Source organism: Pteronotus mesoamericanus, unplaced genomic scaffold, assembly GCF_021234165.1.
Source record: "Pteronotus mesoamericanus isolate MK-2021 breed Mesoamerican mustached bat unplaced genomic scaffold, CSHL_Meso_final contig_601, whole genome shotgun sequence".
Classification (NCBI taxonomy): domain Eukaryota; kingdom Metazoa; phylum Chordata; class Mammalia; order Chiroptera; family Mormoopidae; genus Pteronotus; species Pteronotus mesoamericanus.
In genome coordinates this window covers 924678-948290 of record NW_026555215.1, presented here as the reverse complement: position 1 = coordinate 948290, position 23613 = coordinate 924678, and the positions used below count along the sequence as shown (strand labels likewise).

Genomic DNA, 23613 nt, shown 5'->3' with positions numbered 1-23613 from the left:
AGTGAAGAAAAGATGAGAAAAAAGATAGGTATTAATAATTTGAAAAAAAGACGAATATAAGAAAAAATCATTTGTGGCAATATACAAGTGATAATACAAGGCCATGTGTGTCAACAGAGGCTATTGTACCAATAGAATGAATAGAAACAAAGTCATTCTTTTTTACAGGCTGTACTATTTAGTTCCTCTACCAAAACATGACTGATTTGAGTTTTCTTCTTTACATACAAGCTGTGTTAACATCAAAGAGCTTTGGTTTCTGTGTCTGTGTAACCAGGATAATAGTAACATCTTCCCTATATACCCAGTTGAACCACTGGGTACTTAAGTGAGTTAAGTGCATGTGAAAGTTCTTGTTTCAGTAGTAATAGCTAACATTTACAAGCTGTTGTTTTGTGCCAATCACTGAAAAGCACAAGTAACTTCATTTCATATGACTTTGAAAAATAGATATACTATTTGTATTGTCTTTTGAGATTGACTCATTATTTGATGATATTTTTGAAAAAAGAATCAAATATCTCCAGTTATTGTGAATTAACTTTAAAAGCTTAGATCAAATAAGGTGAGGACTGATTTTATATTGATGAAACTGGTTGATAGACACCTATAAACTGTTTATATAAATTTACCCCTTTATAATTTTTATTATAAAATACATATAATTATGTAAATTTTTGAGAATTTATCCATAAATAAAAACTATATTTTGATATATATTTGTTCATGTTTTTATGAAAGTGTGTGTTGTATATATTTATCTACCTTCTTCTCTAAATATACTAAAAGTATAATTTTAAACAAAAAAATGGGCTACAGTCTTTTATATATAAAAACAATTTTCTGATTTTTACTTTAAAAAACAAATTATTTTCATCAATTCTCATAGTGTGGCTTTAACACTAGTTGTCAATCCTGTTGAGGAATTGCTTAGACGTTTCTTTCTGTCCTGGCTGTACAGAGCTGCTTCTTGTCCTGACTTGGGACTATCGGAATCATGCTTAGATCTCACTAGCTATCCTTATGATTAGATGCAAATTCTTTTGATTTATAATCTCTTTCTATTTGTATTAAGCCATGAGGATAATCATAGAATTTTGTGTTAATTAAATTAACATTTATGTAAGTTCTAGTGAATAGTAGACATTCATTGCAGCTAACTCTTTTCACTTGAAAACAGAAAGTAGGAGGATTTTTCAAGCATATCGTACAGCTATAGACCTCAGCACTGTAAAGATGGCTTCTCCTCACTAGTCCCTCCTTATCCTTGAGGGACATGTTCCAAGACCTCCCTGCCCAGGGAATGCGTAAACCTGCAGTTAGTCCCAAACCCTATCTATACTATGTTTTGTCCTATCCATACATATTTATGATAAAGTTTAATTTATGAATTAGGCACACTAAAAGATTAACAACAATAACATAAAATAGGACAGTTATAACACTGTAGTGTAATAAAACATATGTGAATGTGGCATTATTAAGTAAAATAAGGATTACCTGATCACAAACAGTGTAATGTTGGACAGTCAATTCCCTAAGTGACTAATGGGTGGGTAGCACATACAACATGCAAACCCTGGACAAAGGAATGAGTCATGGCCCCTGTGGGACAGAGCAGGGTGGTCCAAAATTTCATCATGTTTCGAAAAATGGCCCAAAATTTTAAAACATATGAATTGTTTATTTCTGAAATTTTTCAATCACAATTTTGGGCATGGGAAATTGAATGCATGGAAAGCAAAACTCCAGATTAGGGGAATCATTGTATTCCAAAGGATTCTAAACTTTCAAAGGAAAAGGAAACTTAAAATTTCTAGCCCCATACCATACCTCCTTGCTATTTTCAATCTACAAAAATGACCACAGCACCATTTTATAGTGATGTGATATTTTTAGCCCAATGCATTATGTATGCCTCATTATATATTTTGTCATTAAGTGAGAATTCAAGAACATGGATAGAGACTTAGGGTAAGATTTTCTCGTGTATTCAAAAGAAAGATGCAATGAATACAATGAAAGGCATAAAGCCCATTTTATAAGAAGTGGTATAAATATTATACACAGAAACACCTGTTGACATAGACTTCAAGTAAGAATTCTTGGAACAGTAGAAGTAGCTGACCTTTTGTGGTCTTGGCTAACATTTTCAAGGTTTAGTCTGCCTTGGGGTAATGTGTTTTACGTGTTACCTGTTAATATTCTCAGAATATTTGAAGATTCCACAAAGTAGTCCTCTACCTGTTATTGTAGACATCCAGATTGGCCTAAAAGTTCTTATTAATCTAGGGAATCTCATCATCAGTATCATAAATGTCTACATTTGTATAGAAAGAGACTCTTCCAAGAGACGTTAGCCTAAATATGTCATTTCTAAATATTGGAAGACAACTTTCTATTCTAATAATAAGAGCAAGAATGCCTGAGACATTGCTATGGAAATTTTATTGGAACATTGTGAGTCCTTGGAATTCTGAGGAAGCATGAACATTTCTTCAGAACACAATTTCTAGTAATACTTTCTTATTTTCACTATGTACAAATCACCAAGTTAAAAAAATCTGCATGTGCACTATGAGCCCTTGAGCTTCTACAACAAGTCTGTATTTCCCCCACCTAGGACTATAGAATCAATTGTTCCAATTCCTCTAAAGGGTTTATTTTGATTCTAATTAATCATTAGACTCTGCACACTTGAACAAAGGATATACTCAGAATTGCTGCTGTACAAAAGCTGCTGTTACTTGTATTAGTGTGTACCACTGGAAACTCTGTTTTGCACAGATATTTGCCCTTAGTTTTACCCATGCTTTTCCTTAATTTTCTAGATAATGCTGAATTTTATGCCAGATCAGGAAAACAAAGATGTTGACAAAAAATGTAGAGAAAAACAGTGTGAGATAAAAGAAAATATATATATTGGTCTTTGCTCCCTGGTTCCTGGCACAGAGCTCCTGATCCTGTCCTGGACACAAGGCTCCTAAAACCCCTCTGATATCTTAAGCGATAAGAGCAGGAGGAACTTCTTTTGCATTAAGGCAACTCTGGGTGGGCTCCCGAATGGGAGGTGGTCACCAGAAAGATCAAGCTAAGATTAGAAGCTTGGAATTTTCAACCCTACTCACCAACTTCAGAGAGGAGAGAGGGGCTGGAAAAGGTGTTAATTGTGCTTATGTGAGTGAACCTCCATGAAATAACAGTTGGAGATTTGGGAAGCCTCCAGGCTGGTGATCATACCCATGTACCAGGAGGACGATGCACCCCAGCTCCACAGAAGCTCCTGTGGTCGGGGCTCTTCCAGAGTTCACCCTTTATCCTTTATCACATCATTTAATAAATTTGTAAATGTGTTCCCCAAGTTCTGTGAGCTTCTGTAGCAAATTATTGGAACCCATGGAAGGGCATGGAGGAACTTTGGATTTATAGCCTGTTTGTTGGAAGCACAGTTGACAAACTGGATTTGAGATTGACAGGTGAAATAGAGACAGTCTTGTGGGACTAAGCCCTTAATCTATAAATTGATGCTATCTTTAGGTAGATGATATTAGAATTAAGTTAGAATGTAGGACACTCAGCTGGTATCACAGAATGTTTTGGGGTGGGGAAACCTCAACTACATTTGGTGAATAGAAGCATCATTTGTACAGTGTTCTGTGTGAAAGCAGAGAAAACACACAAGAGGAAACACTACCTTTTTTCTCATTCAAACACATAAAAATATCTTGGTAAAATGGACCTTGTCTTTGAGCTACCAATTCCCTTACAAAACTTTTGATTGTAAGGTTTGTGAAACACTTGAACCAGATACTGAGCAGATGTTTAACAGATATTTGGGTCTACTTATTCCTTATAACAGTGACGAACAAGCCATAAAAAATGAATTTCAATAAGTTTGGAGAATATATATAGTGTTCAGTTGATAAAATATAATCCAATCCCCTTTGAAGTTCAGTCTGATAGCACTGGCCTCCTGATGACTAGCGTGAAATTAAATCTCCCCTGAAGCCCTCTCTGTTTACTAAGTTAGAAGTTATCACAGAGCATGTTTTGGGACATCTCCTACCACAGAGTACCAAAGAGTAACATTTGTCCCCCTGGAAGCAACAAAGTGCCTGCTGAGAGTAGGCTGCTGAATGAATGAATTAATGGTATAACATAAAGTGAATGAGAGTTCACGTCAGGAACATCTGGGTTTTATTTTCATATGTAGTAGTATGTCCCTAATTAAATAATTAACATAACTGATGAGAATAACATTGCATTACAGTAAGTACTTTTAGTCTGAATCTGTAAACCTTTTAAAATTTTAAGTATATTTTGAGTAAATTGTGTGCAGGTATGCGTAAGTGTGTATTTGAAGTGGGAAGATGCTTGTGACCTTTAGTTTTTCAAAGGGATCAATGACTTGGAAAGTGTTAAGAAACACTTTGTGAAGAGTTGCAGAATGTTTGTTTAAAAGTTTCTGTACTAAAAAATAGTACCCCTAATTATTTTATTACTTTTAGATCTTTGCTAGCTAGATTATCTATGTGTGATAGAATGAGCTTGCCTTATACAAAAAAATAAAAGAAAAAGAAAAAAGGAAAAAGAAAAACTTCCCCTTACAACTGTTGAAAGTTTTGAGCTGTTTGTAGAACTCCACAGGTTTTTCTTTTTTAGACAGCAAACTTTTAAAGTATTCTGGAAGACAGAGTTGAAAAGGTCAGGCATCTTTAGCAATCAAGGGACTTGGATAAGGGATTGGGTAGTGGTAGTAGGGGAAGAGTAAGTTTGCATTTTAAGAGACTCCAGCGGAGATCTTCCTGTGCAGCTGGTACCTGTTTTCCCCAAGCCTCCTTAGAAACACTTTCTATGCACTGCTAGGTCTGGCAAGGCTTATGAGCACATGGAGGACCCTGCTCTGTCCTTTTAATGTCCCTTGGATATGTAATGGTGTCCTTACTTTTGTTTCTGATGTTAGTGATTTCTCTCTTATTGTTTTTTTCTTATTTAGCTTGACTAAAGTCTTATTGATTTTATTGATGTTTTCAAAGAAGCAGATTTTGGTTTTATTGATTTTTTTCTATTGGTTTTATATATTCGATTTCATTGGTTTCTGCTCTAATTCATCATGGTGTATCTTTTACAATTTAAATAGGGTTGATAGGTTCCTGTAAGGCAAGCAATACCTCTCATCCTTTCTTCTAATCATTTTAGATGAAGCACTTAACTTCTCTGTGACTAGGTTTCTTTATCTACAATTTGATTAGGATTTGGTTTGGTTATTTAATTGCATATTGAAAAGTTATAATAAAAGTCATTTTATGTCACTACCATTTGTCTGTGCCAGCTAGCTTGTGCAGCAAAACCTCTTCATTCTATTGTTCATGAGTTTACATTTACAGTACATACTATGAACCTTATATTGATGTATAGGAGAAAGTATGAAGAGGTCTGACTTCATTTGTTTACATGCTTAGTTATTATACAGAGTCCAAGGAGAAGGTTGTCAATGGATTATCTGGTTATATGAATGATTTGGAGGCTTATTCTTTCCTTTGTTCCAGAAAATAAGCCCACCTTTGTAACTCCATTTCATTTGATCATACTGTGTAGGTATTTAATGAACCCTGGATCAAGATAACTTGTGACTCTCCATTAACTTCAATGTGCTGTTACTTTATTTAGAACATTTATGTAACAGTGAACATATCCACATTTAATAAGTATCATAACAGAAACTTAAATTATTATGCACAATAATTATGTATAATAATTCTCTTGCCCTAATTCCAGCCCAGTTTTATGGTACCAGCCATCTTCTGTATACAAACTATGAAGCTTAGGATATTAGCAGCTTGAAAAACTGCAGGACTGAACATACTGTTCAGCTCTTACATCTTCATTACAACTGGAGGAATTTCTTTCAGGTTCAGGCCTTATAGAAGTTTTTATTAAAATATCTTTGGAAAATTTATGTTTCACCTAGTCTGCTAAGATTATTTAAGTTTCAAATATAAATAAAATGTTGTCACATACCCGATTCATTGGATCCTGAATATGTATATTATGATCTTATTTAGAAAAAATATGATAAAAATATATTTTAGATAATATAATAAAATTTATGGATTTAAAATATACATGCTATCATAATATGACACATTGTCATTGTGTAAATTTTGGCTGTTTTACTTTCTAAATAGCTGGTGTTCACTAAGACAAAAATGTATGCTAATTTGCTTTTTAGAGTTATAACCTTTCTGTCTGGTGGATCTTTATATTACTAAATTTTTGGTTATAATGAAACACTGTCTGAAATAAATAAAATAATCATTCAATTTCAGGTATATGTGTCATACACACTTTTTGATAGTATTATAAGCTAGAAAATTCTGGTTGTTTCATTTTTATCCCACATTTTATTTTATGTTGTGGCCAATAAATTTCACATTTGTTTCTTTAATTATGAAAGTGAGTCAAAGAGGGTGCAATGGTAAGAATTATTCCAATTCAGAGCAGGTTATGAAACCACTGGAGAGCCATTTGCACTTGGATTTTGGACCTCCGTCTGTGCCCATCCAGGCCCAAAGGCAGCTGGGCAGCCTGCTGGACAGGAAAGGAACACCCTAGGTAACCTTTCCAGAAAACAGCTCTTGGCCCTGAATTTTTACTCTTAAATCAACTACTGTGTTTATATATATTAAAAAAATTGACATTGTTTTAAGAATGAGGTAGAATCTTGAGAAGCTGTTGCTGAGAGTGTAGAGAGATGAGAGATTCTTATTTCCATTTCTGCTTAGGCCTACCCTATTGTGCAACCCTTTAAGTGCTTGTTTCTGATTTCTAGACTGGTACATTAGTTGTTTTCTCCTCTGTACTCCTGAGGTACTCTGTCCGTGTGTCTGTTAGAGCACTCATCAATATGTACCGTTATTTAAATGTTCTCCCTCTGGGCTCTAAACCCCATTAATGTCAAAAGCATGTCTTGTTCATTGACTTATCTTTATGCTTTTGGCAGTGACTGGAAGAGAGTTTGTTTTGTCCTTGTAAATCCTGGGTGTCTACATAATTAGTGAATAATGTAGATCCTTTATTATGGATCTCTTAATTGGATCACAATAAAATGTTCCCTAAATTATACATTTTTTTCTCTCTCCAAGGGTTATTTACCCTCAGCGTACATATTTCTAGTTATCTGATCTTCCTTTTAATATTTTAAAATTTCTTTACTAACATCAGTCTCCGGTGTCTAAGCACTGCATTGCAAATAAAACATACGGAAAAACATATTTTTACAGAGTTTGTGTTTTAAAGCTTATTATTGTCAGAAACTGTATTCTATAATCCTTGAAGGATATATATGACAATAGGGCCTGGGCAGTTCTTCAGACACCAGTGTTGTAATGGTCTGTGCTATCACTCCATGGGGTTAAGTTTTGCTAATCCCTGTTAGCTATACCCATGAGGTTGTCATTCCTTCTCATGCTAATTTATATTATATCAGGCATCTTAAATTATTTACTGCAATTGTGGTATCAAGAAGTACCTGCTATTATTTATTATCATGTAGAATCAGACATCTGTATAATTTTTTGTTGCTGATGAGGCCTCTAAAATCTGACAATCCTAGTATGAATTACTACCATTTAAAAATGGCTGTATTATGACTGATCCCTAAGAATCAAACACAAACAACTTAAACTTTGAAATCCTAAATACAAATAGCACTCATGAGCTTGTATTATAAAATTGGAGTCATTATTCAGCTAGGTTGGAGATATCTATTCCTGAACAAGATACCAAGACAACTTGCTTCTAAATAAAAGGCAGAAATATAGTTAATTTTTTTTTCATTTATAGGTACAGGTATAACTGTACCTATCTTTGATTCTCATATTTTAGTAAATTCATACAAAGTATCATTTAAATGATGTTTTAGTCAGTTTCCCTTTTGATGAAAGCGAAGCACCAGATCATCAAAGGAGTTCCTGTTTAGAATCTATATGAAAAGTATCTTGAATAAGTCATTGGATTCATACTGTGATGTTAAATTATTGCTTTGATTTACAAAGTAGTGAATAAATTTTACAGGAATATCATTCATGCACAGCCTGCTGCTAAGGATAAAAAATTCTTTTCTGGTAACTACGTAATGTAGAGTAAAAGGATTTGACTAGGCATTGAAATGGAAACAATAGCAAAACTTAAACTTGCATAGCTGAGCATATGGTGAGTTTTCAGAGAAGAAACAAGTGATTTTGAGAGTATGGCATCTTTTAAAATCATAATTTCAGTTGGCAGAGAAAACCCAATGGATATGTCTGCAACACCTACCCAAAAGGAGGAAAAGATCCAGGAGTCAAAAAACCAACAAGAAGTACCACCAGAATCTGAGGCCAGAGCTTCCTTGCTTTCTTCAACTGCAAGTAAGCAACAGTTTTTTTTTTTTTTTCCTTCTTTTGGTTTGTTTGCACTGATTCTTTGTGGACAACCTCAAGAATAACACCAAATTATTTTTATAATATAGGTTACATTATACCACATGAATGTGCTTTTAAGCTGCTATCCTGCTTTTTTTCTGCTTTGGTTTTTACATTGCAAAACCCATATATTTAAAAATGTTTATTTCTTTACTTTGAATTCAATGTTACTCTTGACCAATGATTTGAAAATAAGGTAACATTAAATTATGACATCATATTGGTCTATCATCTGTAAAGTGTCTTATGAATATATTTGATAAATAACAGGAAATTCTCACCAAAGTCTGAACGACAACAAAAATAATCTCCATTTCTTTGGTATAGAAACTGAGGCATCAATAAGGTACTCTAGGCCTCAGAGGTTTGAATTTTTAGTTTGTATTCTTAGTCTGTTTGATCATTTTTCTTCCTCTTAAACTTCTATCTGACCAGGAGGTAGAATGAATGATATCTGACAAATTCTGTACATCAGAATCTAGTCATTTTTGGGTAAACTGACATAGTGACCAAAGTCTCTGAACCATTTTTAAAAATCTATCTTGAGAAATAGATAAATTATAATGTTACCTTTAGAAAGTGCTTTTTGAAAATCAGTATTAAGTGTACTCTCTTTTTTTTCAGATAGTAACAGAAAATAGATGTCTTCTGCTGAAAACCCTATAATACACTATTGTATCAACCACAGAAAAGAAAAATTAGCCTTTGGTTTTTGCTGTATGGTCTCGGGCCAGTTTTATATTCCCATGCCATGTCATGAATCCACAGAGCAGTGGAACAAATCACACTGCATGAGAATCATGTGCTTAGTTAAAATTTTTTACAGAAAGAGAATTTAATCATGTGTCAGGAAATAATGGCACCTCAGTCTGGGATGGCTGCCTCTAGTAAAATTTGACTTGGCTGAAAATAGCATACTAGCTGAAATCTCTGGGAGTAGATACTTTTTTATGAGTAACAAAATGTTTAAGAGAAAATCTATATATCTTATGAAAATTTGTTCTAACAAAAACATTTTTAAAAGTGTTACCATTGTTAATGATTCTTTTTTAAATTTAAGATTCGCAGTGTGTTGATTTGATACATTTCTATATTGCACTATGACTGCCATTATAGGGTTAGCTAGCCCTTCTATCATGCCACATAATTACCATTTCTTTTTTATCATAGGAATAATTAAGATATAGTCTTTTAGTAAGTTTTTTGTTTATGTAAGATTGTTATCTACAATCACTATACTATACCTTAGATCTCCAGGTCTTATGTCCAGTAGTTTCTCTCCCACTCCCAACCCCTGCCCTTGGTAACAACATTTTATTCTCTGTTTTTACAAGTTTGGCTTTCTCTTTGATTCTACTACATATAAGTGATATCATACAGTATTTTTCTTTGTATATTGCTTAGCATAATATCCTTAACTTTCATCCATGAAACTTGAGGTGTTGCATATTGCAGAATTTCCTTCTTTCTCATGGCTCAGTAATATTTCTCTATATACCCAGAAGTGGAATTGCTGGATCATATGGTAGTTCTATCTTTAATTTTTTGTAAAACCTTCACAGTGTTTTCTATAGTGGCTGAACCCAATTACGTTACTACCAGCAGAGCACCAGGGTTCTCTTTTCTCCACATCCTCACCAATCCTTGTTATCTATTATCTTGTTGATGATGACCATTCCAACAGGTGAGATGTGATCTCATTGATTTTGAATTGCATTTCCCTGATGGTTAGTGGTGTCAAGCACCTTTTTAATAACTTGTTGGCCATCTGTAGATCTTGTTTGGAAAAATGTCTATTTAGTTCTCACAAAAACATAAGGTTAAAGACAGGTAAATTAGATGAAGGAATCATTCTGGGCATGCTAGGCGCAAAATAAAATTTGTCATTAATTTATTGTAAAAAGACATAATTTTTTAATTGTAGCTAATAGTAATACAGTAGAAATGGAGAGTGGACCAAAAACTGAAAAGAAAGACTGAACTTGATTAATTAAGCTGTTTAATTTATTAATTAAGCTATCTGAAGCATTGGTATAGTGTATACTCTGTCTTTGGACATTAATTCCTGAAAATCTAGATGGTAAAGCTTTTCTAATGCAAATATCACCTGCAAAATGATGATGATTTGCTTAAATTTTGCCTTCTGTGATTTCAGTAGAAATGGTTTTTATAAGCATCCTTCAGGTGGGAAAAAATGTCTTCATATATTAATATTACTAGGAAGACTGAACAATTAGATCATAACTCTCTTTAGCTGTCTTCTCTCTACTTCTGTCAAATATCTGCAGTAATGAAAAACTATTTCTTTGAGAAATACCTCCCTCTTTGTTTTGTGATTTATCTGTCATGCTAGGTAGATTTGGGTTACATTAGCCATTCATATTAAAATAAATTAGTTGAAAAGTACTTTAGAAAACTTATTTTTATACTGTAAATACATCAAAACCAAATGTTCATTCCTGAAGAATGAGATGTGTTTGTCAGTCTACTTTTGGGATAGGGCAAGATGTATGTAGCTTGGGGAATTAGAGATAATAAACCTATTATCCTCATATATTAGGAAAAAGAGATGAAACTTTTCATTTACATCAAAGGGAAACAAACATCTAGAACTTATAATACAATATATACAATAAATAGTGCTTTTGTAGTAGTGAGTAGAGGTCATTAACTTTGCAAGGTTTTCCTTTAGGACCAAGTTGAATGTTGATGCTAGTTTTGTTAGGGAGAGTTTGAGAAAGGAATCTTATTTTTGGTAAGGAAAAATTTTAGTTATGGAAAGTTTAAAATATATATAAAAGTAGGGAGAATCAACTAATCAATCCTCATGTATATGTTACTCAGCTTCAAAAATTTTCAATATACTGTGGTACCTCAGTACTTGTTAATTTGTTCAGGAACTCATGATGAGTACCAAAACCCACAAGCACTGAACAATGAAGCATTTTCTTCTGTGGGGCAATGTGACTCTTACAAGTTCTTACAAGTGCAATGAGTCCCGAGCAAGTGCTGAGTGCTGAAATACTTTTTCTCATCAAAATGTGACGAGTATAGGATTTGATGGGTTCTGAAGCTTATGGGTACCAAAGTGTGACTGTATGCCTAATCTTGTTCCCATTCTGTTCTTCGCACTATGCCCCATTCCATGCCCATTGGATTAAAGCAAATCCAAGGCAATATATCATTTTATTCATAAATGCTTTTGAGAATCAGATTTTAAGAATTATTAAAATGTTTGGGATATAATTTTAAGTTTGGAAATATTGCATCTAAAAACATTGGAACCAAGAAGACAAAATTTGATGATCTGAACTGAGTTTTTTCTTATAAGTCTTCACTAAAACCTCTTATTTTCACTAATGAGAAAACAGGCTCAGGAAGGTGAAAGTAGTTGAAGCCTCAGCTCTGAATCGAGGCAAGTCTGCTCTGTGCGTGGGAATGTGAGCAGAGCAGTGCAGCAGTAATAGCAGTCCTTTGTCCATGGTGTCTCACTGGTGTTGCTGGGAAGGCCTAATGTGTGCCAGAATCTCAGTCACAGAATATTCTCTCTTTAAACGTTTTAGATGCCAATTCTTTAAGAACCAAAGATACCTGAGCAAAATAATATGAAATCTGTTATCATGTTGAAATCTTCCTTAAAGACTGGGTCACAGTGGATTTAGTTTATTTTGGAAAAAAAAAAAACAACACATGAAACATAAAGTAAAAACTTAAAATTATCTTTTCTTATTGCCCTCCAAAAAGTATTTTAAATATTCATACATATTTACATACATATGTATAAATACACACATATATAGGTTACATTGGGTATAAAATTTTATAATCTACTTTTAGTTAATAAAAGTAAACATTATAAGCATTTTTCATAACATTAAATACTATTGGACATTATTTTTTTCAAAAATTGTTCATGTATAACTTGCAATGGACACTCATCTATAATTTTGTATTATTTATTTAGAATAACTCTTATAAATGAAATTTCCAGGTAATGGATTATAGTAATTGTTCTTCTTGTTCTGAAATTAATGTTTGTTTCTTTTTAATATTAAAAACAATAGCACTCAGAATCTAGAGTAAAGTATAGGTTTTTTGGGGTCATGCTATTGTAGTACATTAAAACGTGAAAGTAGTATAAGTTTTCCTTTATCATAGAATAAAGATTTGAAGAGAACTTGATCTGGCAAAAGCAATGTAGAAGTTCACCTGAAAATGCAGTAATAAGCCATTCCATTTCATATAATCTTAATCACTTGAACATACCTTTCAAAGCTGAACAGAATACCTACTCCTTTTAAATTCTTTTGACCCCTAAAAAGTTAATATCCTCTTTTATAAACTAAACCTTGTTAATTTTTCTTAGTATACTCTCTTTTCTTCTTAGAATATTCTTCCTTTATATAAATATGCTAAAAAGTTGATTAGTGTTTCTTTTTAACATATTCTCTGATTTCAAATTTATTTTATAGTTTCCACCAATGTATATTTTTAAATTACTTTATGAATATTTCTTTTATTTTTATGTATTTATTTTTAAATTTTTGAATTTAAATGATTTCCATTACAATTTACATACAATACTATAATAGTTTCAGGTGTACATCCCAGTGATTAGACATTAAACAACTTACTATGTCATCATCCCAATAAACCTCATATCCGTCTGACAGCATACATAGTTATTACAATATTATTGACTATATTCCCTATGCTGTACTTTATATTCCTTTGACTATTCTGTAATTACAAATTTGTACATCTTAATCACTTCACTATTTTCACCCATCCCTGGAACCATCCCTCCCACCTGGCATCCATTAAAATGTTTTCTGTATGTATGGGTCTGTTTCTTTTCTGCTTGTTCATTTATTTTGTTTTTAAGATTTAATTGTTGAAAGATATGTATTTATTGCCATTTCATTATTCATATTTTACCTCTTTTTTTTCTTCTTCTTGAAGAAGACCTTTTAACATATTTTGTAATATTGGTTTGGTAATGATGAACTCCATTAGCCTTTTCCTTTCTGGGAAGCTCTTTATATGTCCTTAATTCTAAATGATAGCTTTGCTGGGTAAAGTAATCTTGGTTGTAGATCTTTGCTTTTAATCTCTTTGAATACTTCTTGCCAATCTCTTCTGGCCTGCCAAATTTCTGTAGAGAAATCAGCTGACAGTCTTATGGGAGCTCCTTTGCAGGTAACTAACTGCTCTTCTCTTACTGCTTTTGAGATTCACTCTTTGTTGCCCCAGCCAGGTGGCCCAATTGGTTGAAGTGTGGTTCCATACACTGAGAAGTTGCTGATTCGATTCCCAGTCAGAGTGCGTACTTAGGTTGTGGGTTCAATTCTCCACCTGGGAGAGTACAAGAGGCAACCAAATCGATGCTTCTCTCTCATATTGATTGTTCTTCTCTCTCTCCCTCTCTTCTTTCTCTAAAATCAATTAAATAAAAGACTATTTTTTTGTCTTTAAACTAAACTAAACTATGATGTGTCTTGCTGTGGGCTTCTTAGTGTTCACCTTGTTTGGGTCTCTCTGCCCTTCCTGAACTTGTATATCTATTTCCTTCAGCAGATTAGGGAAGTTTTCTATCATTTTTTCCAAATAGGTTTTCAATTCCTTGCTCTCTCTTTTCCTTCTGGCATTCCCATGAAGCATAGGTTTATATGCTTGAAGTTGTCCCAGATGCTCATTATACTTTCCTCATTTTTTTTGATTTTTTTCTTTTTGCTGTTTTGACTGGGTGTTTTTTGCTCCCTTATCTTCTGAATCTCTGATTTGATTCTCTGCTCTGGCTTGATGTATCAATTCCACTGTTGAGTCTTGGTAATATATTATTCATTCCAGTTAATGTATTCTTTTCTGACTGGTTTGTTTTTATGTTTTCTAGTTATGTTTTTATGTTTTCTATCTTTTTATTGAAGTTCTTGCTAAGTTCATCTATGCCTCCCTAAGTTTATTGAGCATCCTTATAACCAGTGTTTTGACCTTTGCATCTAGTAGATTGCTTGTCTCCATTTTGTTTATTTCTTTTTCTGGACTTTTTTTCTGTTCTTTCATTTGGGACATGTTTCTTTGCCTTCTCATTTTGGCAGCCACCCTGTGTTTGTGTCTGTGTATTAGGTAGAGCTGCTGTGTGTCCTGGGCTTGGCAGAGTGGTCTTATGTAGTAGTTGTCATGTAGGATCTAGTTGCAGCCTTCCTGTTCACCCTAGCTTGGCAATCCTGGTGCACCTGACCACCACCTCCTCCTATTCCTGTATGGGCTCTGTACACCCTCCTGTTGTAGTTGAACCTTGATTGCTATTGGCATGTCAATGGGAGGAATTTGCCTGCAACCTGATCAGCTGCAAGTCCTTGCTATAACCATGATGGAGGATCAGCTGTGCAGAGCCTCACTCCACAGAGCAGGGTTTACATCAGCAGGACTTTGATGCCCACTGAGTCTGCTTCTTGAGCACATCACTTGAAGAGTTAGTTGGGACCTGGTCTGAAGCTGTCCTGGGAGGTGCAGGCCAAGGTCAGCCAAAACCTTTGTTCTTCTCAGGGCCACCTGTCATGAGCTACAAAGCAATCTGCAGATGGATGCTACTTGTGCTGGGCTTGGAGGTGCCTGGGTGAGGTAAAACTGTGAACTAAAGTCAGCTGCCTCTGGTGCTGGGCCTGGGGCCACTTAACGAGAGTTTCAGGGCATGCTGAGGTCAGATGCTCCTTGTATGAGAGATTTTAGAAAGTCTGGAGAATCAGTCAAGATAGGCCATTCATGTGGAAAAGCTGCTGGAATTGAGTGGGCCTACAAGTTTGGTGGGGCACAGTCTCAGGTAATTACCAGCTGCCAGTGAAGCAGTGTGAGCCAGGTTGATGGAGACTCCTATATGGCACCTGCCTGCTGACTTTGTGGGGCGTAGGACTCAGAAAAGAAACAATGGCCTCTGCCAGCACTTTTTTCTTGGGGAAAGCTGCTCCTCCAGTTCTCACCCTGGTGTGAGACACTTTAGGTCCTCTCCTTATGTCCCTGGTTCCTTTCAAGCTACTGCCCCAGTGCTGGAGCTCAGAGGGAGTGAGTTTGAGTAAGTCCATGTGTGGTCCCTTTTAGAGGAACAGCCTGGTACTCCAGAAGCCCTCTCTAGCATCAGCCACAATCCCCACTGATTTTTACAGCCAGAAGTTATGGGCACTTCTTTTCCCAGCACTTGGGACCTGACTGCAACTGGAACCCCTGCTCCCCAGCTGATACATCCCTCCTGATTTTATCCACCACATGTGGGTAAGGGACCACCAGCCCATTCTGGGCCTCTGCCCCTCCTACTAGTGTCCATGTGACTTTTTTATATCCATAGTTGTAGGCCTTCCATTCAGCCAGATTTCAGGCAGTTCTGAATGATGATTGTTCTGTAGTTTAGTTATAACTCTGATGTGGTTGTGAGAGGGTGCTAGTACCATGTATATCTACGCTGCCATCCTGACTGAAAGCCATGAAAATTTCTTTTAAAGTGGGGTTTTCTAAGTAAAATCTTGTCTTCTCATTTAAACTGAACAATTAGAATAATGGTATTTCTTTAATGTGGATCCTATATATCTGTTAATATAGTTTTTCTTGGAATACATGCTTTAAGCATCTTTATTGCACTCTTGGTATATACTAAGATCATTAGGATATTGTATTCACAATATTTTTCTCAGAAAATATGTAATTGATTTTTTGAACCAAATTTAGATCTTTACCTTGATAGCACTTAGGTTTTTATCTTGTCGGGATCAGCCCAACATTCTAGCACTTGGGACAGCCTTGATTATTTAAACTTATTTTCTATTTGTTAGCTATTCCTACTATCTTTGTGCTTCCTGTGTTCTATATGAATGCCTACTGCACCACACATCAGGAAACTGACAAATTCATGAATAAAATGAGACTATTCATGTTAATATTTTAGAAATAGATACTTTTATTTTATTTGATACCTATAGAGAAAATACTTTAACTTCTTACTTTTTCCAGATGATTTTATATTTAAAATAATTAGGGTTAAATAATAATAATTTTTATGACACTGTACTATCAAATATGTCATAAATAGTCATAAAAATTATAACATTTGTTTTCAATTTTTGCTTAACATTTTAGTATAAATTAGCTTTCTTAAATACTGTCTTGAAAATTGCACAAGAGTTTATATAACTTGTATGTTTATGCTCAGACTCTCTAATGGTAATTTATACCTTTAGTTGACTTCACCTTTGATCAACTCATGAACTATAGAATAAACTAATTTGTTGTTTATTTCTGTGTGTAATTTTTATTTTTTCTTCAGAGCTTCAGGAGATCAGCAGCACAAAGGTAGCTCAGCTTTATTTTATTTTATTTTGACTGAGTCAACTTGAGTGGTGTTTAATTAATGTGTTCTGTCACCCTCGTGAAGAACATTTTTGAGTCATCTGAATAAATTTTAGGCACTATATATTTTATTTCAGAGCCCCTGAAGGATTCAGATGATTAATTCAGAATTCACATCAGATATTCTCCCAGCTTAGAATATTTTAAACCTCTAGTCAACAAAAGCAACTGCTTTTATGGTTCTCAAATGGATAAATTTATGATCTGAGACTAATGGACTTTGGTTTATTTCCAAAAGATCAGGGCATGAGATGGAATTCATATTTAATTGATAACAGCACTAACTTTAATACATTGTTTTACATTATAGATTATACAATATTAAGCCATGAATTTTGTAACATGAGGGCACCCTGATGATGTGTTATGCTTGCGCAAATGTGTTATGTTTGTGAAAATGTTGGAGCAGAAAGACATGGTTTTAGAGGCCATCGACATGTTTGCTGATTAAATCAAACAAGCTAAATACACACATGTACACACATGCATGCATGTATCCATATTTGAACCCCCCCAAGTAAAACCAAGTAACCATGGTGTCTTGATGCCATTCCAGAGTTTGTTTGTTCATTGTACATTATTCACCTGCCTTCCTGCCTCAGCCTCTCCCTGCTCTATACAGCTGCCCCTGTGTCAGACTGATCTTTCTAATACTCAGGTCATGTATCACACCATAATATAGAATTTTGACTTGTTCCCAGTTGCCTTTACAAAAGTGTGCTAACTCTCTTCCACATGCCCAATGCCTTTCATGATCTCTGTCATATTCAATTCCATATCACTTTGGGTAGTTCTTCCATAATGCCCGCTACTTAAAGCCTTTGTATGTGCTAGCCACGTTATTCCCTCTCTCTGAAATACCCTTCCCTTCCACCTTCTGAAAAAATCTGATTCATTCTTCTACATCCAGCACTGTGATTCCCTCTATGAGCCTTTCCTGTCCACCCTCCACAGTTACTCACTCCCTACTCTCTGCTACATCTGAGCTTCATCATATTTCTTTTGTTTCCTATGTATGTGCTTGCATGTTTGAAATCCAAATATCTATGTCTGTCTTTCCTACTAAATAATGTGTGTGTTCACAGTGAGACTGTCATTGCTTATCTTTCAAACTTTTAACCTCTGCCATTAATATTTACAGAACAATGAACCTAACAGAGTACCCAGAAAATAATAGGAAATTATAGTTTCCTTAAATTGAGTAAAAATGGCCCTTTTAGATAATAAGATATTTATAAGACATCAAGTGGCAATTAGCATCCTAAAGAATATCCTACTGATCACCAAGTACGCGCTGGGACAGACTCGCGGATGTGCTATGGAGTTTTCATCAACAGAGGAGATAACACTGTTGTCTGAGCTCTGAAGAAATTCCAAGTGTATTTGCCAGGTTCCTGATTGTACTTGACTAGAAATGGCAGTCAGGGTACTCAGGTGTTCACATGAAATATTTGAGTCTTTAAAATTAAATTGTCTCATAAAATTTAGTTGGAAAAATATTTGTGAACTTTTCCAGGTCAGCTACCTCTGATATAACACCCAGAATGTCATGTGATTTAAACTCACTCCGCCTGGGTTTGAAGTTTAGTTCTTTGGTACTGCCTGTGTAACTGTCAGCATGTTACTAACTTCTGAGTCCTGGTTTGTCCACCTGTTTTATAGTGGACAGTACCTCATAGGACTCATGTGAGGACTGAGTAAGGTTGACATGGCAATGAATGTTAAGTTCTTAGGACAGTGCTTAGCACTGAATAAAATCTTGTGCCCTGCTAAACCATGTTTCAGTGAACACATAACACCCATCTAGCTTAAGTTCCAAGGCTTCGGAGGTAGACATTTCATCATTTACTTAATATATAATTTGGGCGTATTATTTAGCCTCTATCTCTTTTTCTCATTTTAATATCGACAACATAATTTGACTTACTTCATGGGTGAGAGATGAATGTGAAGCATTCAACACAGATCCTAGCATATAGCAGAAACTTAATAAATGGTGATTTTTATTACAATTGAAGAAAAATGCTTACAATTATAGTGATAGAAATTATATAGGACAGTAGAGGAGAGGAAGCAACTTTAAAAAATAAAGGTAAGTTCTTAGAATGCGTAGTCTTTTTGGCATAGTATTTTATTTTAATTCTAAAATGTGTTTATTATCACAGAAAATAAGTATCTACTTGCTGGATTTGTTGTCCTCATTGCTGATGCTGTACTAAGATCCTAGGTTCTCCCTGAGTTTTCCTATTGTTTCAATATACAGAATTAAATGTAAGAAAGGGTCTTGGCTCCCCTTTAACCATTTGATATAAGGAAATTTATCTCATCACCTAAGTCTGTAATATATTTCTACCTGGAAATACCAGTTAAGAATTAACATGCAGTTGTTGGGGCAATTTAGACAACCAGTGCAGAGTAGCTTAGGACATGCTCTCGGCATTTCATCTCCTAAATGAGACTACAGGTAAAATGGAGTGCAGAAAAAACAGTAAATTGGGAACTTCACTTTATAAACGTCCATTACAAATAAGGAGTGGCTGTTCAGTACCTCCTATCTGATGGAGGCTACCTTGTGACATACTGCTGCTCTGTGGTTCCTACCTCTACAGGTCACCTGCTCTAAGCACTTCAGAAACAATTTGCATTTGTGAAAATTCTTTCTGTGGTTCCAAATCCTTTCATTACTTTTTCCAGTAGGGTGTTTTTCCCCCAGAGCTATTTTAGAAAACTTTTCTCTCTCCTCAAATAGCTACTATTACATCTCATTTGAAAATGTGTTTTAATTCCACTTTTATTTCTTGGTTTGTATTGCACTAGTTCTGTCTAAAAACCTGTAAGCCAGGCAGGCAGCTTTATTACAAATCTATGGACACAGACTGCAAATTCCAGCATGCATCCATGTTGAAGTTGAGGATAAGTGAGAGATTGCCAGGCATTTCAGATATTTATTGACCTAATTGAATTTTCCTCAGTAGCTCAGCTTCACTTGACCAGAACCTTGCTATGAACACAAATCAAGTCTCTGGAGTTGTAGCAGTTCAGTGCTTCCCTGCCTGGCCCACTCCTCCCTGATCTGTTTTAATGTCCTTGGACTCTGTGTGACAAAGGATTCTGTCAGCCTGACATTGCAGCTTATCTGCCACTAATGCTTTTTTTCCCCCATAGAAGAAATCAGACCTTCCCAGGGCAACGAGACTCTTCTGTCAGAAGATGAATGGAAGGTGTTAGTGCTGACGGGAGACACAGGGACTCGAGCCAATGTTACACTCTGGGTGTATGGAGATGAAGGAGTCATGGGACCAATAAGTCTTAACAAGAACAGCCCAGAGCAGCTCTTCCTTCCAAGACAGGAGGATGAGTTTCAGGTAAACAATATTAACAGTAATATACTGTTTTGAACATTTCAAAAATATTTCTATAATACACAGGCTGTGAGTGTGTATGTGTGTCCTGTGTAAAAATAAATCTCTAGTCTATTAGAATTACCAGAAGTTATCCTAATGTTTATTGTAATCATTAAAGAAAACATCTTTTCTCATCTTATATAAAGAAAGAATACAGTAGAAGAAAATTGCTTTTTTTTAAAGACATATTTTTAGTCCATTGGTTTAAAACTGCCCTCATACACCATCAACTTCAACTCAAATTATAACCAGATTTAGAGATTTTTCTGATAACAGAAATACTTTTGTGTGTGTATCCTTGCATATACTTTTAGATGTTTCACAGCTGAGCTGTATGATGTGAAATCATTTTCCTGGCATCTTCAAAGGCTGTATTTTGAAACCCTGTCCATGCCCACTTGATTATTTCCTTTATTCAGCATCAGAAAACAGTGGGCTGTGTTGTTTTGAGGATCGCTGGTTGCCTTCTAGATCCTCAGGGCTTTGGACAGATTTTAATTAGGACAATTACATTCCACTTCACTAATTCACCCCACCCCCACAGGGTGAGAGCTGGTAAACATCAGTTGCGCTCCCTGGAGAATATTCCTTCTGATCATAAGACTGGATAGGATGATTGAGGCCAACTCAAGTCACCCAGAAGCCAAGGCTATTTGAGGCTGCAGGACCAACCAACCTCTTACACCCACATGGTTTCCACATCTTCAGACTGGCATTCTAATCCTGAGATCACTTAATTTTTAGTGAAAAAATCTGTCATGCAGGCATGAAGGAGGACTTTGAGGATTTTTGCTCAATGAACACATGCATTTCCAAAGATTATTTCAAGATGATTGTTTAGAATTCACTGTACATATGTTATGGTTAGAATACTAGGCCACCCCACAGAGTTTTATGGTTATTCATACCATATCTTATGGTATATGTATTTGTATGGTAGTAAATCCTGTCAATGTTTCTCTGGAATAATTAACTCAGAGTCCAATCTTGGAAAGGACAGTATAGATTTTCAGTCTTGATTGCACATTGGAATCATCTAGGGAGCTTTAAAAACTACTGTTGCTTGGTTCTACCTCCAGAGATTCTGGTTTATTTTGTCTATGGTGCATCCTGAGCACTGAGGTTTTGAGAAGCTCCCCAGGTGTGTCTAAAGTGCAGTCAAGGTTGAGAGTCCCAGTAATGGCACTAGACTGCAAATCAGGTGAGCTGGATTGGTGTCTTAACTTTCCAGTATATTCACTGTGTGACCTTGAATATATCACTCGTTTTTCAGAGGCCAGCATTATTTTTTTGTATAGAATAGAGGCAGTGATATTGTTCTTTTTTCTAAATTTTAGAGTGGTCTTATGACAAAAAGAAAAATTATTTATACCTTTAAAAATCCTATTGACATGTAGGAAATGTAGTAAATGGTTAAGAACAGAGGTTTTAAGTTGTGGAGACCAGGTTCAAAGCCAGATTGACTGACCACTCATTAGTTCTGTGACCTTGAACAGTTTGCTTACCTTTACTAATCTTTAATTTTCTTTTTAGTGAAAAGGGGATATAAAATACTTACTAAAAAGACTTGTTGTGAAGTTAAAGGAATGTCTGGGAATGTATGTGGTATTCACTGTCCCTGGCACATCGGAAGTGCTGTATGAACATTACCATTACTGAAGACTCTCCTGGTCAATGGAATCAGCACATGTTTTCTTCTAGCTTCTCCCATTTATGGTGGAGTGAGAACAGGGATGTACCCAGCTCTTAGCTGCTACCTTAATGGTAGAGGTCAAGGATGAGTATAAAAGCCCCTAGGATTCTAGTGCCTTGTGGACTGCAGGTCAACAGCGTGGGCATCACATGGAAGCTTGTTAGACATACAGACTCTTAGACCCCCCCCATTAGATCTACATTTTAACAAGATCCCCATGTAATTTGTATATATACTGATGTTTGAGCAGTACCAGTCCAGGGTTTAAGGCCTAGTGCAACTGGGGCCCCTCGATGTCTGAAAACCCTAAATTAGGACTAGCCAGCTCATTCCTATCTACTCTCTCTTCTGTGGCCATTGACTCCCTTGTTCTTTTTCACCATCATCATTTGCCACTTCTGAATTAGTCTTTCATTATTTTTTCCTTTCTTCCAGTCCTGAAGTGAGCACACAGCCATTTTTTAGGATAGTGGGATATTTATAATCAAACAAGTTTGGTTTTGAATTTTACTTTGGAAATTTTACTTTGGAACTTCCCAGCTACGTATCCATCTGTGTATCCTTAAACAAATTACTTAACCTTTGTGAGTTTCTTCATTCCTGAAAGTAGACTCTTTAAAGAGCCTTGCACTTCACAGGGCTACTGTGAAGATTGGAAGAGAAAACATATGTCGGGTTCTTGCTCCCTGGCTGGCACATAGCTGAGCTCGTTGCATGGTAGTTCCATTTTTCAGAGTAACAGGCAGACACATCGGAAGACAGGCAAGCATGAAGTCACATATATTTGGTAGCCTGGCTGTTCAGTCATTCTTTTATTTTTTTAATGTAGAATGTGTAAAAGAAGAAAGTTTACACTTAAGTGTTAATAGATAATTGGAATAAAAATAGTTTATATAAAAGTTAGCTTATATTTCAGAGAGAAATGAGGCCCAGACGATGGGACAACTTCTTACTATGTCTGCTGGAAAGGCTCGTTAGAGTTCTGTCACTGATACCAGCTCTGGGTATAAGAAAGTGGGGAGAAGTTGGCTCTGGGAGATTCAGAGCTCTCTGTTGCTGCCTTCTAGTCAATGCTAGCATATTCCTTCCTGTCCTGGTGTTGTAATAGCCACAGGTCTGATCTCGCTTTACAGTCTGTGGGAGAAAACGTGGCGGCGGTGAGCATGTAAGAGAATTTCTGTGTATGGAAAGAGTTATGAAAGAGGACTTCTGATGGCTTCACTTTTATTTAAGCTATTAAATAATAAGGTGGCATTTTACCGTTTTTAATCCTCACAGTTCAGTGTCCTAGACATACCTTACTATACAGAAAAATGTCATCTTATAAATCTTTCTCCCTCACTAAATTATATCTCTAAATTAGAACTGTGCCTTAATTTTCATCTTTGTATACCAGTGGCCTTGCATAGTGCCTACATTATTGTGTTAAACAAACAGCTATTTAGTTGAACAGGAAATTGTAGGCAGTAGATATTTTATCCATTCACTAAATAAGGAAATAGAGGACCAGAGATATGAAATACCGTATTCTGCTCAGATTACAACAGCCAGGATATTAACTGAGCTCAAAGTGATTCCAAAATCAGTTTTTCACAATGCTACCTAGGTTAACAAATACTCTTGGGTCATATCAAAAAGTAGCCAAGTATATATA

General features: G+C 35.3%; 1 protein-coding gene across 1 annotated transcript in view; it reads left to right on the top strand.

Moving 5' to 3' along the window:
• RP1 (RP1 axonemal microtubule associated) overlaps positions 1–23613 on the top strand; it is a 348078-nt gene that overhangs the window by 175236 nt on the left and 149229 nt on the right. Inside the window, 2 exon segments of the mRNA XM_054580711.1 lie at positions 8280–8411; positions 20028–20227. Of these exon segments, the coding sequence (XP_054436686.1) occupies positions 8280–8411; positions 20028–20227 (332 nt within the window).